The sequence below is a fragment of the Triticum dicoccoides genome, chromosome 5B, assembly GCF_002162155.2.
Source record: "Triticum dicoccoides isolate Atlit2015 ecotype Zavitan chromosome 5B, WEW_v2.0, whole genome shotgun sequence".
Classification (NCBI taxonomy): Eukaryota; Viridiplantae; Streptophyta; class Magnoliopsida; order Poales; family Poaceae; genus Triticum; species Triticum dicoccoides.
In genome coordinates this window covers 520,726,393-520,746,573 of record NC_041389.1, presented here as the reverse complement: position 1 = coordinate 520,746,573, position 20,181 = coordinate 520,726,393, and the positions used below count along the sequence as shown (strand labels likewise).

The 20,181-nt window shown below is 46.5% G+C and overlaps 1 protein-coding gene and 1 long non-coding RNA gene across 4 annotated transcripts in view; one reads left to right on the top strand and one right to left on the bottom strand.

The window, feature by feature from the left end:
• Positions 1-6,192: 6,192 nt before the first annotated feature.
• LOC119311305 lies at positions 6,193-11,024 on the top strand. Of its 3 annotated transcripts, none has more exons than XR_005150972.1 (4): positions 6,193-6,401; positions 6,477-6,597; positions 9,063-9,163; positions 10,909-11,024. It is a non-coding gene; the product is annotated as an uncharacterized LOC119311305 (long non-coding RNA). The 3 variants fall into 3 exon arrangements; XR_005150973.1 differs by lacking the exon at positions 10,909-11,024 and adding an exon at positions 9,975-10,259; XR_005150971.1 differs by lacking the exon at positions 10,909-11,024 and having other exon boundaries at positions 9,063-9,508.
• A 1,733-nt stretch (positions 11,025-12,757) lies between these two features.
• Positions 12,758-20,181, bottom strand: part of LOC119309912 (F-box/FBD/LRR-repeat protein At1g13570-like) — a 16,508-nt gene continuing 9,084 nt past the window's right edge. Inside the window, exons 2-6 of the mRNA XM_037585814.1 lie at positions 16,370-16,373; positions 14,847-15,014; positions 13,642-13,794; positions 13,256-13,547; positions 12,758-12,807 (exon numbers count right to left, since the gene is read on the bottom strand). Coding sequence (XP_037441711.1) covers positions 12,758-12,807; positions 13,256-13,547; positions 13,642-13,794; positions 14,847-15,014; positions 16,370-16,373 — 667 coding nt within the window. The remainder of the gene's footprint in view (positions 12,808-13,255; positions 13,548-13,641; positions 13,795-14,846; positions 15,015-16,369; positions 16,374-20,181) is intronic.

Genomic DNA, 20,181 nt, shown 5'->3' with positions numbered 1-20,181 from the left:
TTACAAATGTGAGCAACTGCACCGGTATCAAATACCCAGGAGCCACTACGGGCACTAGTAAGGTACACATCAATTACATGTATATCACATATACCTTTGGTTTTGCCGGCCTTCTTATCCGCTAAGTACTTAGGGCAGTTCCGCTTCCAGTGACCGCTTCCCTTGCAATAAAAGCACTCAGTCTCGGGCTTGGGTCCATTCTTTGGCTTCTTCCCGGCAGCTTGCTTGCCGGGCGCGGCAACCTCCTTGCCGTCCTTCTTGAAGTTCTTTTTACCCTTGCCTTTCTTGAACTTAGTGGTTTTATTGACCATCAACACTTGATGTTCCTTCCTGACTTCTACCTCCGCTGATTTCAGCATAGCAAATACTTCAGGAATGGTCTTTTCCATCCCCTGCATATTGAAGTTTATCACAAAGCTCTTGTAGCTTGGTGGAAGCGACTGGAGGATTCTGTCAATGACCGCATCATCCGGGAGATTAACTCCCAGCTGAGTCAAGCGGTTATGCAACCCAGACATAGTGAGTATGTGCTCACTGACAGAACTGTTTTCCTCCATCTTACAGCTGAAGAATTTGTCGGAGACTTCATATCTCTCGACCCGGGCATGAGCTTGGAAAACCATTTTCAGCTCTTCGAACATCTCATATGCTCCATGTCTCTCAAAACGCTTTTGGAGCCCCGGCTCTAGGCTGTAAAGCATGCCGCACTGAACGAGGGAGTAGTCATCGAAACGTGCCTGCCAAGCGTTCATAACATCTTGTTCTGCAGGGAGAACGGGTGCGTCACCAAGCGGTGCTTGTGGGACATAATCTTTCTTGGCAGCTATGAGGATGATCCTCAGGTTCCGGATCCAGTCCGTATAGTTGCTGCCATCGTCTTTCAGCTTAGTTTTCTCTAGGAACGCGTTGAAGTTGAGGACTACGTTGGCCATTTGATCTACAAGACATATTGCAAAGATTTTAGACTAAGTTCATGATAATTAAGTTCAACTAATCAAATTATTAGTGAACTCCCACTTAGATTAGACATCCCTCTAGTCATCTAAGTATTACATGATCCGAGTTAAACTAGACCGTGTCCGATCATCACGTGAGACGGACTAGTCAACATCGGTGAACATCTTCATGTTGATCGTATCTTCTATACGACTCATGCTCGACCTTTCGGTCTTCTGTGTTCCGAGGCCATGTCTGTACATGCTAGGCTCGTCAAGTCAACCTAAGTGTTTGCATGTGTAAATCTGTCTTACACCCGTTGTATGTGAACGTCTGAATAAAACACCCGATCATCACGTGGTGTTTTGAAACAGCGAACTGTCGCAACGGTGCACAGTTAGGGGGAACACTTCTTGAATTTTTATTGTGAGGGATCATCTTATTTACTACCGTCGTTCTAAGTAAACAAGATGCAAAACATGATAAACATCACATGCAATCAAATAATAAACGTGACATGATATGGCCATTTTCACATAGCTCCTTTGATCTCCATCTTGGGGCTCCGTGATCATCTTGTCACCGGCTTGACACCATGATCTCCATCATCATGATCTCCATCATCGTGTCTCCATGAAGTTGCTCGCCAACTATTACTTCTACTACTATGGCTAACGCGTTTAGCAATAAAGTAAAGTAATTTACATGGCGTTTCTCGATGACACGCAGGTCATTAAAAGAATAAAGACAACTCCTATGGCTCTTGCCGGTTGTCATACTCATCGACATGCAAGTCGTGAATCCTATTACAATAGCATGAACATCTCATACATCACATATAGATCATTCATCATTCATCACAACTTTGGCCATATCATATCACAAACCACTTGCTGCAAAAACAAGTTAGACGTCCTCTAATTGTTGTTGCAAGTTTTACGTGGCTGAATTAGGGTTCTAGCAAGAACGTTTTCTTACCTACGTTAAAGCCACAACGTGATTTGTCAACTTCTATTTACCCTTCATAAGGACCCTGTTCATCGATTCCGCTCCAACTAAAGTGGGAGAGACAGACACCCGCCAGCCACCTTATGCAACTAGTGCATGTTAGTCGGTGGAACCGGTCTCACGTAAGCGTACGTGTAAGGTTGGTCCGGGCCGCTTCATCCCACAATACCGCTGAAGCAAGAAAGGACTAGTAACGGCAAGAAAGTTGACAAATCTACGCCCACAACAGATTGTGTTCTACTCGCGCAAGAAGAACTACGCATAGACCTAGCTCATGATGCCACTGTTGGAGAATGTTGCAGAAAACAAAAATTTTCCTACTCATTTCACCAAGATCATCTAGGAGTTCATCTAGCAACGAGTGATCAGATGCATCTACATACCTTTGTAGATCGCGCACGGAAGCGTTCAAAAGAACGGTGATGATGTAGTCGTACTCGACGTGATCCAAATCACCGATGACCAGCGCCGAACGGACGGCACCTCCGCGTTCAACACACGTACGGAACAGCCACGTCTCCTCTTCTTGATCCAGCAAGGGAGGGAGGAGAGGTTGAGGGAGATGGCACCAGCAGCAGCACGACGGCGTGGTGTTGATGGAGCTGCAGTACTCCGGCAGAGCTTCGCTAAGCACTATGGAGGTGGAGAAGGTGTTGAGGAGGGAGAAGGAGGCAACCAAAGGCCAGGGCGTTCAGGTATGAAGTCCCTCCTCTCCCCCACTATATATAGGGGTGCCAAGGGGGGGGGGTGGTGCGCAGCCTAGGAGATCCAATCTCCTATGGCCGGCGGCCAAGGGGAGGTTTCCCTTCCCCCCAAGGCACCTAGGAGGTGCCTTACCCTCCTAGGACTCTTGTCCCCTTAAACCCTAGGCGCATGGGCCTATGTGGGGCTGGTGCCCTTGGCCCATTAGGCCAAGGCGCACCCCCTTACAGCCCATGTGGCCCCCCGGGGCAGGTGGACCCACCCGGTGGACCCCCGGGACCCTTCCGGTGGTCCCGGTACAATACCGATAACCCCGAAACTTGTCCCGATGTCCGAAACAGGACTTCCCATATATAAATCTTTACCTCCGGACCATTCCGGAACTCCTCGTGACGTCCGGGATCTCATCCGGGACTCCGAACAATATTCGGGTTACTGCATATACATATCCCTACAACCCTAGCGTAACCGAACCTTAAGTGTGTAGACCCTACGGGTTCGGGAGACAAGCAGACATGACCGAGACGACTCTCCGGTCAATAACCAACAGCGGGATCTGGATACCCATGTTGGCTCCCACATGCTCCACGATGATCTCATCGGATGAACCACGATGTCGAGGATTCAATCAACCCCGTACGCTATTCCCTTTGTCTATCGATATGTTACTTGCCCGAGATTCGATCGTCGGTATCCCAATACCTCATTCAATCTCGTTACCGGCAAGTCACTTTACTCGTACCGTAATGCATGATCCCGTGACCAGACACTTTGTCACTCTGAGCTCATTATGATGATGCATTACCGAGTGGGCCCAGTGATACCTCTCCGTCATACGGAGTGACAAATCCCAGTCTTGATCCATGTCACCCAACAGACACTTTCGGAGATACCCGCAGTCTACCTTTATAGTCACCCAGTTACGTTGTGACGTTTGGCATACCCAAAGCACTCCTACAGTATCCGGGAGTTACACGATCTCATGGTCTAAGGAAAAGATACTTGACATTAGAAAACTCTAGCAAACGAACTATACGATCTTGTGCTATGTTTAGGATTGGGTCTTGTCCATCACATCATTCTCCTAATGATGTGATCTCGTTATCAATGACATCCAGTGTCCATAGTCAGGAAATCATGACTATCTGTTGATCAACGAGCTAGTCAACTAGAGGCCCACTAGGGACATGTTGATGTCTGTTATTCACACATGTATTACGATTTCCAGATAACACAATTATAGCATGAATAAAGACAATTATCATGAACAAGGAAATATAATAATAATGCTTTTATTATTGCCTCTAGGGCATATTTCCAACACTTCGGGGGCTAGCCATGCCACTAAATCTTGCGTTGGCTCCTCTTACATGTCTGGAAGTGTGCTGTCAGGTGCAAACACCCGTCATGCAGCTCCGGAGTGTGACCCATTTCACGGAAGGCGCTGCCGCCAGCACTTGGACAGGGGAAACAGCCGTGCCAGGTCGACACGAGGGGGATCCGATGGTGGGTTGGGCCCAGACCTTGTTTTATGAAATGTTCCTATGGGCTGACCTATCACAATCAGGTGGAAAAGTCCGTTGGTCAAAGGCCGTCCGGTGTAAGTCAAAGGCCTAGATCTCCGGGTCAACGGGGCTAGGTAAGGCCGGTCGGGGGCCTTCGGGGGTAGCAATGCCACCAAAACTTGCATTGTGTCTTAACATATATATACAAGTGTGATGGAGGGTTGAAATAGCCAACAGAGCAACAGGCAGCATACTTCCTTCACAAAATCACACACGTTCTTTCTTGATAACCAGATACTACCTTGGAGATGGTGTAGTTTACAAGCGGCCTCCTGTCAGGCTTCTATGAAATATGCTCAAACTTTTATAAGGTCCATATGACTAAACCGTGCCAGATCCCGAGGATTTCCGGCATCGCATGATTTCCCGTGGATTTTAACGGCTAGATCCGGCATGCTGCCGAGGTACATTCACCCTATGGTGGTGGGCCTACCTCTCCTTTGGTTGCACTAGGCCTACACATACCGCAAAGACATCATATGTGATTTAACAAAACACTTTTGGACATCATTTCAGGTGGTCGCCGTGCAGATCTGCAATTTCCGCGTTGAAACCCTACGGATGCAGTAAATGTCTCAAATATTGCAGGCGGGCCCGAAAAATGCCATGTACTGGCACGTGTCATGCAATTGCCCCCTTTGAGAGCACGAGAAGTTTCGAGGTCAACGGAGCAACGGGCAACGCACTTCCTTCACAAACCAGACACGTTCTCTCTCGATAGCCAGATACTACCTCGGAGATAGTGCAGTTTACATGCAACCTCCGGTCAAGCTTCTACGAAACACGCTAAAACTTTCACCGCACCCTATAAGGGCCATATGATGACACCATGCCAGGTCCTGAGGATTTCTGGCATCATATGATTTTTGGTCGATTTTAACGGCTGGATCCGGCATGCCGCCGAGGTACATTCGCCTCTCGGTGGTGGGGCATGCCCCCCTTGGGTTGCACTAGGCCTACACATACCGCAAAGACATCATATATGATTTGAAAAACCACTTCTGGACATCATTTCAGGTGGCCGCCGTGCAGATCTGCCATTCCCGCATTGAAACCCTACGGATGCATTAAATGTCTCAAATATTGCAGGCGGGCCCAAAAAATGCCATGTATTGACACATGTCATGCAATTTCCCCCTTTGAGAGCACGAGAAGTTTTGAGGTCAACGGAGCAACGGGCAACGCACTTCCTTCACAAACTGGACACGTTCTCTCTCGATAGCCAGATAGTACCTCGGAGATGGTGCAGTTTACAAGCGACTTCCGGTCAGGCTTCTACGAAACACGCTAAAACTTTCAGAACACCCTACAAGGGCCATATGACGACACCGTGCCAGGTCCCGAGGATTTCCGGCATCGTATGATTTTCGGTAGATTTTAACCGCTGGATCCGGCATACCGTCGAGGTACATTCGCCCCCCGATGGTGGCGCCTACCCCTCCTTTGGTGCTGTCGTTCGATGCTGAGGGACGTCGCACGTATCTTCGTCGACGGTGACGGGGAAAGCCGAAGAGATGTTCTGTGCGACTGTCCGTAGGTCCCCGTCCGGACTCATAGTCGTCATACCGGACGCACCATTCCCCGATCCATTCCCCGATCCATTCCCTCCCCACCTCACCTCACCATCTCCTCCTCGCCGCCCTCCTCTCCCGTCACGGATCGTCAACGGTAGGTCCAAGAGGGTAGAAAAAAATAGAAGAAAAACAAAAGGGAGAACACAATTGTATGAGCTTGGTTTCTATTGGTGGAAACGTTTGTGCCACGGATCGATGACGTGGCGCAAATCCATCCATCTAGCTGTCCACCCCACAACCATCCATCCATCCATCTAGAGAAAAGGAGAAAAAAAGAAAAAGAAAAAAGAGCCCACCCCTCTGTCTCTCGCACCTCGCTCTCTCCCCACGAACCTCTCTGTCTCTCGCGAATCCTCTCTCCCCCACGAACCCCTCTCCCTCGCCGCCGCCACCATTGACGCCGGCTAGTTCCGGCGAGCTCCGGCGGCGCGCAACACACCCCCGAGCTCCCCTAGGTCCGCTCCACCCTCCCCTCCGTCCAGAATCAGCGCTCCCGTCCTCCACCGACCCCGTGGCTAGCTAGGGTTTCGACCGCCACCCCTAACATCGCCGGGATCAGCCAGATCCGGCGACGGCGAGGCCAGAGCTCGACAGATCCGTTACGGGCGTGGCGCAGGTACGTCCTTCCCCTCTTTCCTTGCCCGGATCCACCCTCCCCACCTCACCTTCTCCTTTCCTTCCCTTGCTGCAGGTCACCTTGGTGCGGTCGAGGAGGCGGAGGACGAGGGGCGCACCTAGCTGGCGGCCTTGTCCTGCTCGAGGAGGCGGGCGCTGCCGAGCTCAAGCACGGCCACGACGACCCACCTCGGCAGGTAGCACCTCCATCTCCTCCGCCTCCTTCCTCTGCTCACTACTGCTGCTGCTAAGTAGAGGAATATGTGATGCACTGCACCACACGAAGCTGGCTATATCCTTCACCGGTAGCTAGTTTGATCTAACCTGATGGACAAGCTAACATACATAGCAGTAGTTGCTTTTTTTATCATCCCCCCACCGGCCAGAGCACAACGAACACATACACACAGAGAGGAAATCTCTAGTTAGCTTTTTTTAGTTTGTCCTCTAATTTGTTATTGGCCATAGGCTCGTGACAATCTCTTTTTTTCTTTGTTGATGCTTACAATCAATTCCATAATTTACCAGTGTATAAGTATATAGCCCCTAGCCATGTCTACTTCCAGTCCTACTCGGACACACATATTCACATGTATTCTCCACGTACACGTGGAATCACGTTCAAGGGAACTTTAGCACTACTTTACAATGTACATGAAGAATCGGTTTACTCCAATTGACAAGTAAAGTACAGTGGCCTAGTTGGATCCTGTGACAAATCCTGTGACAAATTCACATCCTAGGCTTGATTCCTGGCCGAGCCAGCTTTTACTTCAATTGACTGCATGATTAAAGTATAGATATAGATAGTATATTTGTACTGGTATGATGAACAAGAGCTTCCAGTTAATTACATAATATTGGTGATGTAGTTTTACTTGCTGTGTATGCTTGCTTAGTTGTCCATCGGGCCGCTGTCTTGTATCGTTTGAGTGCGCCAATTAGTTCGGCCAGCCTCTATGATTTATTATGTAGCTTTTGGAGTGCTTCTATCTGTCACGCCCCAAAACATAGCAGTGACAATTGCCACATGCTTATAAATTCAATTCAAATTTATAAGCATGTTAGGCCATCAGGTTAACCAAGGTAGTACACTGGAATCATTTTTATTCATTATCATAGGAACGACTACAAGTGTTCTTGCTAGTACATGCATGCAAGTTTCTTTATTTCATCCCCTCCCGTAGTACTACTTCTACTGTTCACCATCATTTCCATTGCTCATCTCTGCAAAAAAAAAAAGATAGCAAGAATGAGTATGATAACATACTCAGCAAGCACACATGTAGCAGGGAAAAACTGTGACCGGTACAATGTTTTTGCCATCGTGATGCCTTAGTGTTAGATTTTTCATTAGGACTGGAACATTAGAAGAGGAAATATTATCTCAAAAGATCACCAATATATCATCCCTAGCTTCTGCACAAGATTAGCTAGTCTTGCATGTGCTATTCTTAGCATAACGAGTGTACAGGTCCAACAAGTAAAAGTGAGGCGTACTTAGTTAGAACAAGGCATGTGGTACAAGATAGAAAGAGAGAAAAGACAAATTAATCTAGAGGAGTTCTTGGGAGATAGGACGCATGCATCTTTCACAACTAGCATGCAGAACCAAACCACCATGCGTACTGTACAAGGACACACTAGCTGAGGTGAAAGAATTAACAACAAGAATAGTGCTACAGACTAGCCATATAGAGAAGTACTAGCAACAGCGGCATGGCATGAGTAAAGAAAGAGAAGGAACAGGACATCTGGAGAAGCTAGATGGAACGCATGCTTGCCTTCTCCCGATTCTCTTGACACAGCAGCAAGATTTCTAACGCCTGCTCTGCACCAGCAGCTACGGCTCTACTACTACTACCTCTAGTGAAGAGAGACAATGGTTGTGGTGTGAGGTCCAGCTACCCGGCCCTTGGCCCTTTATATAGGCGTGCAGGAATAGACACTAAGTAAAATTGCTCTAATTGACACGTATGTCTGACAACAGGAATAGATAAGCTTGCTGGCCTGTACCTGAGTCAGCAGCATAATCATTTCCATTTACTAAACATTTTATTTTCAGTTGCCTCCTCGACCCTTCCTACAGCCAGCTACTTGTTGAGCAAAATATCTGGTCTAACTCTTCTCACAAATTAAGGGAAAGAAAAAAAAGTCTGCCTAGACCAGTACGTGTACATGCATTTGGGTTCTAAGCAACTACTGCTAATTCTTAAACAGTGGCATCCATCATATATATTATTAGTGCAAGCTATCAATCCATCCGATAATCTCTATAATTGGCTTAAAATATTACTACTATACTACTTTGCATAATTTAATTTCACGGGCGTTACACTATCTATATTTGTGAAAAATTCGACCCAACAAAAAAAATGTTAATCAGTCCGCTCTCTCAAAGTTGAGTTTAGGTTGCTGCATATGAATGAATTTTTTTCTTAGTTTGGGTGCTAGGTACTGATAGAGTTGGTGTATCCATAGATAGCATGCACTTGTGCATTTTTCTGAGTTTTTCTGTTGCGAATGAGAACAACCATCATGGACCTCCTCTGTTTTCAAGCAACTTGCTTCTCCATGTATGATTTATGCAGCATATACATCTTGCTCCTCTTTTATCAGTAGCAATGGAAGTTGATGAAATTTAAGTGTCGTGTTGTTCTAGAGATGCAGGGAGGGAGGGACTTCCATGGATTGGACTGCAAGGATTGGATGCAAACCAATGCACATGAGGAGGAGAGATGCAAGCCAGGTCATGACCTAAAGGTCCCTGCCGTGAACCCCTTCCCCTTCCCGTGTATAATCATGCTCAACAAATACTTGATATGATTTTGGTTAATCTTCAATTCAGCCCAGCTAGCTGTTGTAGTACTTGCTTGTCTCCTTCCAAATGTTGCCCTAGGCCGTTGAGTTTCTTATTGCTCCAGGTAGTACTGTTATTTTTCTGCTCTGCGATTTGGTTTGCATGGTTCCAGGCTCCCAGTCTACCGCTTTTGTTGCTGTGATTTTGAGCTCTGTTTTCTTTATTATGACAAGTTGCAAAATTAGTAGTGGGAAGTAAACTTTTGTTAACTTGTTGGCTGAACGAATGGAACTACTGTTATATTTGATTTGTTGCTCAACTAGTGCTGCAATGATGGAACCAATGATTGTGCATGATGCATCCATCCATTCTATCGGAGAGGCTGTGTTTTTTTCTTCTTGTGCTAAGATTGCCAGCATCACATATCCTATGCTTTTGTTTCTCCAGTAGAGCCTTATGAGATTGATGTGTCTGCCACCGTCCTCGAATGGTTGTTCAATAATAATGGTCCTAGCTAATTACTAGTATGCGCTGCTGCTAAAACAACTTGCCCCTCGTTTGATTTCAAGGATGTTGTTGCTGCTAAAGTAGCAACAACAACGACAACAACCATGCTTTGGTTCCCCAAAATTTAGATTGCACTTGCATCTCTACATACACACACATATGAACATGCACCTCGGTTTGGTTCAGTTTGCATATTTACATTTGCTTTAACTTTGACTGAAACTATCTTGGTGACACTTGCATCAATGGTGTGTTCTGCCCTTGTAGATGTCCTTGGAGAAGATGGCCATTGGAGTGTAGGGGAGAAACAACCTTGTCCTGCTCGAGGAGGAGGAGGAGGACCACCCGAGCTCGACGACGACATGGCAACAGGTAGCACTCGCCTCTCTCCCAAGGTGAAGGTCTGGTCCGCCTGTTTAGATGGTCTGCTCTCGTCTTATGCATGTGAGGGGAGAAGAAAGCCATTGGACTGAATTATATTTGCATGTGAGGGGGGTGATCCTTTTGGTAGATGCAGAGTATAGATTCACAAAATTCACCACATGAGCGTACTACCTATATCCAAATTATGGATACCACTTGCATCTTTTGTATGTACACATGGAAAAGCACGACGGTTTGCTTCAGTTTGTATGTATCCAATTGTTTTTTACTTTTGACTGAAACTATCTATCTTGGTGGCACTTGCATCCCCTGTACATACATACATATGAATCAGGACCACACTTTTCTTCAATTTGTATGTGTCAATTTTTTTGGTTGAACTTTGAGTGAAACCAACTGGCTGGCACCTCAATCTGTACATACACATGAATCAGCACCACCCTTGGTTCAGTTTTGTATGTGTCCATTTGTTTTTACTTTGACTAAAGCGAACTTGATGACACTTGCATCTTCTGTATATACATATATACATATGAATCAGCACCACTCTTTTTCTCTTTGAAGCTTGCCTTGAACAAGAACTGATGCTTGATAGATACAACCGAAACTGGAGCATCTCTGTACTGTATGTATTAGTAGTATTGTTCGGTTCAAGCACCAACATGACAAGTTATCTATAACAAAAGCAATAATTTTCTACCTTTTTAGTTCTAGGTGATTTTCTTTTGGTAAATTTAATGTATAGATTACATATTCATCCTCATATGTAGGATCTTCTGTTTGTTGTACTGACTGTATGCCACCTCCATCGTTGCAGCCTTGTCTCCCCCACCACCGCCCCTCGGCCTCCTATAATGTTGTTGTGGATTCTTAGAATGGAAATGTTATGTACATAAAAAATATACTATGGTCTGTGTTTGCAAATCCATGGCTGTTGAATCATGTTTGTATAAGCATTTGTAAATAGCTAGCCTTGTTGGCTAATCTTTTTTTTGGTTCTGGTCAGCAACTATGCCGACGGCAATGCTGTAGGCATAGATGGCTGTCGTGACACCAGGGGCGCGCCACGTGGCAGGGCTATGCCTACGGCAAAGCCGACGGCAAAGCCGACGGCATAAATATCTATGCCGACGGCTTTGCCGTAGGCATAGCCGTGCCACATGTCGTCCCAGCCCTGCCGCCAGAAGGAACCAGGGGACGACACGTGGCATGGCTATGCCTACGGCAAAGCCGTCGGCATAGATTCCATCTATGCCTACGGCTGTGCCGTAGGCATAGCCCTGCCACCAGGAGGCACCAGGGAATGCCACGTGGCAGAGATATGCTGACGGCTTGGCCGCCGGCATAGATTTCCACCTATGCCGACGGCCAAGCCGTCGGCATACCTCTGCCACGTGGCTTCCCGTGAATCGTCAGCGCTTTTGACGGCGCCGTCCGTTGCCGTCAGGCGAAAAACACTGCCGACGGCTAAACTATGCCGACGGCTGATGCCCGGCCGTCGGCATAGGCCCCTATGCCGACGGCTATTCTACGCCGACGGTCTGACAAGACTACGCTGACGTGATCTACGCCGACGGGCCTATGCCGACGGCAGCCGTAGGCATAGATCTATGCCGACGGCAGAGGACCTATGCCGACGGCCCTGGGCCGTAGGCATAGGCCGCGAGTCCGGTAGTGTATATCGATGGTATGCAGGTGCTCTGACCGGGTTTGAGACGAACCCATCAAGTTTCGGAATTACCGTACCGGCTCGGACTTGCACCAGGTCCGAATTTGAGCAGAATTTGCATGTGATTGTTACGTGGCGTCAACGTAGTCATTTGTACAGACATTTGACCGTGTATAGTGGACATATAATTGCACCCGGTCCACGTGTCACGCAACTTCGTCAGGATTCAACCTCAGCGGGCTGCTACCAATCATCCGGCTGATAACAGCCAAACCTAAGCCGCCTGATCAGCCGTTGATTAGCTGATCCCTGATGACAAGATTACACGAACTACCACACCATCGCGTTCATCCCAAACCTGCCAATGTCTCTGTGCGGTGTCTCCAGCCATCAGGTGCGCGGCGCCTCCAGCCATCAGGTGTGCTGCAAACGCACCGTCCCCCCGACTCCACGCAATTCACACGTAGCTCCGACGAGCTGCTGCAGCGCGCTCCATTGCAGCATCCAGCAATGATCCGGTGGTCCGGTGATGTTTCATTGCTGCCTCCAAGCGCTCCATAGCAGCACCGAACGCTGCATCTACCCGCCGGCGAGCGCTCCATAGCAGCACCGAACGCTGCATCTACCCGCCGGCGAGCGCTCCATAGCAGCACCGGGCTGGAAGTGGATGCGTGGGCAGGGTGCATGTAAAACAGCATTTAACAATCAAGCAAAGCCAAGTCTGCAAAGTTTTCATTTCTGAAAGAGAGCAATCCGGGAACTTCAAGCAAAGGAATTCTGCGCAACAGCAAAAGTACCAACAGGACACGCTAATGCCCTGATGAATTCCATCACAAACTTTTCATCAAACTACAAACAGTGCCAGATTTCTTTCAGAACAACATAACTACGGCAGTGCCTTGGGACGAAGATTTCGTGGATGTGGCGCGTCTGATCTTCAAAAGGCAACCTTGGTCATCAGAGAGTACTGCGTCATTCCATTCCAGCGCAACATCTTTCACGCATTTCCAGGCTCCGAGGGTGAAAATAATCTGGTAACAGTACAACCTGCCAGCACAAGAAGAACACCGTTTATGCAGCGCATCCCAACAGCCATGAAGCAGATGGAACAAAATATGTCGTGCAGACTGACAACCATATAATATATTATAATGTAATGTAAAACTGTTAAGAAAAGAAAAGATGAAGCACGAGCATGGAAAAATTCCTGAATGCACTAAGCCTCGTTCACATTCACCTGTGAATGTGATTGTTCTCTTCCTGCCAACTACTGCTAAACACCCTCTCTTCGAGCCACAAAATTGTCTTTGCTTATCTTGAATAATACATAAGTGAAAACAGAATAATAAAGTTGGAAGGAATTACGCACGGCTACTCTGTCCTTTGCCATTATGTATCATTGTTATGCTGGTATGCATGGTATCAAACTTCCTAAACAATGCTACTATGCATCAATGCATTGCTGGTATGCAATAACGCTGGTACGATTCGTTACCTTCAAATATAACCTCAGCATCAGTTGAAGCTTTTTTGTAGTTTAGTAACTTCTTAAGTCCATCCTCTTTAGATATTGCCAATTCCACAACATGACTGAGACTAATGGATAATGTGTGCATAAGCCTTGCTTTAGAGAGAATAACCTCTATGAAGGACATTTCATTTGAAAACAAGCGGATACCAGTCATATCCACAAACTGAAGGTTGGCACACATGCCATCAGTAAACCGTGCATTTTGAAACTCTCCATTTGCCTCAAATTTCTTCCCCATGCCATAACCATAAACAACCTTACCAAATATAGGTAAACAGTCATTCATTGGAAGCAATAATGACGGCCTTCATGTAATGTAAATATAGATGATCTGTAGCACTAAACATTACCTGTATTTTGAGGCTTTCAAGGCTTGGAGCATTCCTCGGAAAGCAAAAGGTTGACAAAATGGAGGGAAGTTTACAGAAATGTGTCAGCAGTGTCAAGCTCTTTAAGTTGATAAAGGTGCATGGAAGTGACTCTAGAATATTATCCCCATTTAACTGAAACAGGCAAAAGAGAATTGTAAAAAATGAAACTCGACGCATATCCAGAATCATTGAACAAATATTACAGTCAGTTAAACTCAAAGCATATCGAGAATCGTTGATGCTACGATCCCGCAGCACTTCCCTGCGTCTCGCGGGGGTGTGGAACTCGAACCAGGAAAATATCTCAGAGAGAAAGGCTTGGAGAAGGGGAAAGAGCAGAGAGGAAAGCTTCAGATGGGGAGTAGTGTTTACAAAGTCAATTCGATACCTCTCACTCACGCACACGCTGTCTATATGTACTACCATTACAAGCCACATGGGCCAAGCCGGTCCGCTAAGCACACTCACACACACACACACACACACACACACACACACACACATGGGCCGGGTCTAGGTTGTAGCAGTTGAACAAATATTACGTTATTTACTCATGTAAGTAAAGTCACATCCACAGCTCACAAAGGCTTGAACCCAGTTCTAGAAGAACTATAGGGTTTTAGGATGTTACAATTTATAGAGGCTCTCAACCCACTAGAAACAAAAAAGTCAGTTCAAGTAAACTAGTAATTTTTCTAGGAAATCACTACAGGATTACAAATATATACTACAACTCTGTGGCTACAGAAAGAACATTATGAGGAGGTAATTTCCATGTTACATTCCAAACAAGGTGGTTTATCATTAAGTTGGGGTTTGGGACACAACACCACTTTGAGTTTGGATCCTGATTGTCCCTAGCTGATCAAATGCTTGACAAAAACCATATCATTGCAAAATATCATGAATTAACAAGCAGATGAGATCGACAAAGTCCACCAATGCACTAGGAGGATGAGGCACAACACTTCATGACCTAGTCCTCGATGTTTTCTAAAGGAAATTTAGTGACGGAAATGATGAACCCCGTACGTTCAGGATTTGCCCATAGAAAATCGAACATTTTTATCGTAACTTTAGTCGACGCGATGATGACAAGTTTAGTTGACAAGCATCCTTTAATAATGTCTCTGAGTGCCGAATTTAATTTCAATGGTAAGGAAGGGTAAGCAGAGAGGGTGTACCGGTTGATGATAAGTAGATATCCGAAGCTCGGTAAGGCTGGCAAGGCTGGAGAGAAATTTGGAGAAATCGCGATTCCGTAAAGATTCACATATATCAATGACGACAGAATCCAGGCGTGGAAGATCCCCAAGATCCCAACCATAATCATTAGCCGAATGAATATGGAGGTGAAAGGATCGAGATGGACCTAGAGGGGGGGGGGTGAATAGGTACAATTACAAATTCTAATTATTCCTTAGCAATTTTAGGCAATGATGCGAAATATGAAGGTGAGCCTAACAATTGCAAGTGAGTACTAAGTACTAAGCAAGTAACACAAGTACACAAGTAAGCAACCTCAATATGATGTAAGTAAGTGCAAAGAGACAAGTAACCACAAGTAGAGAGATAGGGTTAGGAATAACCGCAACTCCGGGAGACGAGGATGTATGCCGATGTTCACTTCCTTGGAGGGAAGCTAGTCACTGTTAGAGAGGTGGATGTTACCACGAAGGCACACCAACGCCACGAAGACTCACCCTATTCTCCCTTTGAGACAACAGCACGGAGGTGTTTCTCAACCACTAATGGTAGACCTTGGGGTGATCTCCAAACCCTTACAAACTTTTCGGGGGTAATTGATACGTCTCCAACGTATCTACTTTTCCAAACACTTTTGCCCTTGTTTTGGACTCTAACTTGCATGATTTGAATGAAACTAACCCGGACTGACGTTGTTTTCAGCAGAACTGCCATGATGTTGTTTTATGTGTAGAAAAGAAAAGTTCTCGGAATGTCCTGGAAATCCACGGAGGCACTTTTCAGAATTAATAAGAATTTTTGGCAAAAGAATCAAGGCCAGGGGGCCCACGGGCTGTCCACGAGACAGGGGGCGCCCCCCCTAGGGCGCGCCCTCCTATCTCGTGGGCCCCCTGGACCTCCTCCGACCTCAACTCCAACTCCATATATACCGTCTCGGGGAGAAAAAAATCAAGGAGAAAGTTTCATCGCGTTTTACGATACGGAGCCGCCGCCAAGCCCTAATCTTTCTCGGGAGGGCTGATCTGGAGTCCGTTCGGGGCTCCGGAGAGGGGGATTCGTCGTCGTCGTCGTCATCAACCATCCTCCATCACCAATTTCATGATGCTCACCGCCGTGCGTGAGTAATTCCATTGTAGGCTTGTTGGACGGTGATGGGTTGGATGAGATTTACCATGTAATCAAGTTAGTTTTGTTAGGGTTTGATCCCTAGTATCCACTATGTTCTGAGATTGATGTTGCTATGACTTTGCTATGCTTAATGCTTGTCACTAGGGCCCGAGTGCCATGATTTCAGATCTGAACCTATTATGTTTTCATGAATATATGTGTGTTCTTGATCCTATCTTGCAAGTCTATAGTCACCTATTATGTGTTATGATCCGACAACCCCGAAGTGACAATAATCGGGATACTTCTCGGTGATGACCGTAGTTTGAGGAGTTCGTGTATTCACTATGTGTTAATGCTTTGTTCCGGTTCTCTATTAAAAGGAGGCCTTAATATCCCTTAGTTTCCGTAAGGACCCCGCTGCCACGGGAGGGTAGGACAAAAGATGTCATGCAAGTTCTTTTCCATAAGCATGTATGACAATTTACGGAATACATGCCTACATTACATTGATGAATTGGAGCTAGTTCTATATCACCCTATGTTATAACTATTGCATGAGGAATCGCATCCGGCATAATTATCCATCACTGATCCATTGCCTACGAGCTTTTCATATATTGTTCTTCGCTTATTTACTTTTCCGTTGCTACTGTTACAACTACTACAAAAACCCCAAAACATCTATCTTTACTTTTGCTACCGTTACCTTTATTATCATACCACTTTTGCTACTAAACATTTTGCTGCAGATACGAAGTTATCCAGGTGTGGTTGAATTGACAACTCACTTGCTAATACTCAAGAATATTCTTTGGCTCCCCTTGTGTCGAATCAATAAATTTGGGTTGAATACTCTACCCTCGAAAGCTGTTGCGATCCCCTATACTTGTGGGTTATCAGTAATCACAAAGGTTGATTCCTCTCCAAAAGACTCCTACCGCCTAGGAGTCTCCAACCTACAATAGTAATAAGAACGTTGGGGAAAAGCTCAAGACTTGCTCAAATCACAAATTCCTTTGGTGCAAAGAAGGGGAAGGAGTGGATCTATCACTTGATCGGAGAACTTCTCTCAAAGGCTCCTAAATCACTTGGGGATCTAGGTTTTGATGTAGGTGATTGAGAGAGAGAGTGAAGAGTGTTCTTGGCAAGCTCAAAGTGAAATGGTCAACCTATCCCGTGGAAGGGAAAGGAATATATATAGTGGATGTGAAAAGGTGACCGTTTGGGACACATAAGTGCACAGGATAGCTCGGACGTCCGGACAACATCAGATGTCTGGTGGTACAAATAAGTCCAGACGTCCGACAGTCATCGGACGTCCGGCCACTGTGAATATGTGAGCTATGTACCAGTACACAGGACACGGACATCCGAGACGGGCCAGACATCCGGAGCTCGGATGACCAGAGAGTCCGGAAATCCGTAAATACGGTTCTGTTAAAGGAACACCGGACGACCGGAGGCAGCCGGACGTCCGGACATCTGAGAGAGACCGGACGTCCGTAGAGCATCGGACGTCCAGAGGCAAAAAAATAGGAGCTGTTTATTTTGAGCAAGTCTTTCGCTAGATCCAACGATCCCCTCTTAATAGTGCGGGATCCCTATACTCAAGAACAAACCATAAACGAAGTCCATGTCTTGTATCTTCATTCTTGAGTTATACGCTTTTTGTCCCTAGTCATGATCCATACACACGGTCTTTGGGACATAATCCTGAGATATACTTGATAAACATGATTAGACCCTAACATACATGTTGTCATCAACATCAAAATATGATTAAGGGCATGTTGCACTTTCAATCTCCCCCTTTTTGGTAGTTGATGACAACATATATGCACACACATAAAAAATAGTAATCGAAAGGATTTGTTGTGGAGCTCAATAATCAAGAATAATCAAGGAACGAGCTCCCCCTCAATATGATACCATAGAGACTAAACATGAAGAGGGCTCCCCCTCAAAATGATACCAATGCAATTAAATCTCATACACAAGATACTCAAGAAGTAAATACTCAAGAAGTAAGCTCAATATAGACTTATAACTCATAGCATAGAACACAAGTTTCGACAATCTCATACATAAGTTCATACAAGCTAATCCACAATCATAGCAATGAGTTCGATTACATGCATAGAGCTTCTCATACATGCATAGAGCCTACTCCCCCTTGGCATCAAATATCCAAAAACTAAGAAAACAAGGGGGAAACAGAACAACATCAAAGATCATCCTCATCATCATCATCATCATGAGCACCACTGCCGCCCGCCTCGTCAAAGAAATCGGCCCACTCAGGACCCGAAGGGAAACCAAAATCAGAAGGAGGCTCGTCAGGAAGGCGTCCATCGTCACTCACATCATACACTCCAGAGTCTCTCAAATGAGCCTTCAGAGCGTTCTTGGAAGTGACCATGCGAGTGACAACATCGTGATGTTGGGAGCAATGAAAGGTGAACATCTTCATCATTGTAGAGTGAGCCTTCCCAAGAAAGCGAGCAATGCGCCCAAAGGGTGCAAAACTGGAAGGGGAATGAGCAGTATGAGATGGAACACTAGTTGTGGTGCGACGAGCAGTAGCAGTAGGAGGAGGAACATGATCAGCCGCCATGTGAGCTGGAATGACCCATCGCTCATGCACGTGAGTGCGGATAATGGGAAAAGGAGCTACGCTCTCGATAAAAGCCTGAATAAAGGGGGCATGAGGAAAAGCCCTCTTGTGCTGGAAGCTAGCAAGACGGATCTCATGCCATAGAAAGTGTGGAACATTTATCTTCCCTTTGGGAGATGCAAAGAGGCGATGCATGAGATCAATGCAATAGCCGCTGCAAGAGCCTTTGTCACCCATCTTGGGATAGATGGTGTGTATGACACACTGATATATGATGTTGAAAGGGAAGCGCCAAATGGAGACTTGGTTCAGACCCTTTTGTTTTTCAATGTCAGACAAAGTTGGTATAGGTTTAAGAAGATCCGCACAGACCTCAATGCCCTTGGGCCTATGGTTGGGATCATCCTTGTGGATTTTGAATCCGGTGTCAGGAAATCCAAGGGCAGTGACAAATTGAGCATAAGATACTGTGAGTGCGGTGTCTGAGCTCATCCATGTGACAGTGTTATCCGGACCAAAATAGCATGTGGTATAGAATTGATGAATGGCAGCATGATTGAAATCATGTTGAAATGCAAATGGAGCAGCTAGATTGGATGACTCAATGAGCTCAATGGCTCCCGGATATTTCTCCGGATGAGTGCGAATATGTTCTAAATCAATGCAGACATGGAGTGACAAGCCTTTAGGAATGACAATAGTGGTAAAGATGTCGGCTTGGACATTAGTGCGAAAACGACTATCCTGAGAATCCCTAACAACAGTAAACTGATTAACATCGCAACGCAATTTAAGATAAGAACCAGTGGGAACCATGTTGAAACGCTTAATATGGCGGCCGAGTGGTAATGGAGGCTCAAGTGAGATATGACGAGCATCACCATGGGGTTGCACCGAAGGAGGAGGAGGCTGAAAGGTTGGACGACGAGTGCCCGGCTTGGGTGCAGAGATGCGAACACCAACAAACGGGGGCGGTTCCACCTCCTCAAGTTCATCCTCAAAGTCCGACCCCTCCGAGGAGGAGTCGCTAGACGAGCTGGGTGGACGGGCAGCACGCTTTCGAGGACGAGCCTGCTCCTAGGAGTCATCGGAGCCACCACGACGAGACGAATGAGCCGGCCCACCGGTGACTTGCTTGCGAGCGGAGTGCTTGGTTCGAGGCATCATGACCTAGGGGAGAAGGAAGACTGAAATCAATACCCCACCATAGATCGAGGAATCGATGTATGAGGGAGAAATGATATGGCCTACCTTGAAGTGAGGAACACGGAGGAAGCTGGCGACCGGAACAAATCAGGCAACAGGCTGAGAGTGGCTGCCGGGGCTTGAGCGAAGACGAGCTGGACAGAGGGACCGCGGCGAGGGACGAGGCCATGTTGCGGATCCCGAGTAGAGAGGGTCTCCGGCGAGGGGCACGACGGCGTGTGGCTGCGGCGAGAAACCATAGGACTGAAGTGGCGGTAGTGGGGAACAGGGAGGAAGTGGATGAGGGTAACAGTTCCGGAAACCTACCGCGCACTATATATAGTAGCTGGTGAAAATGGCCGGGCGACCGGAGCCTATGGACGACCGAAGTCGAATAGGAGTCC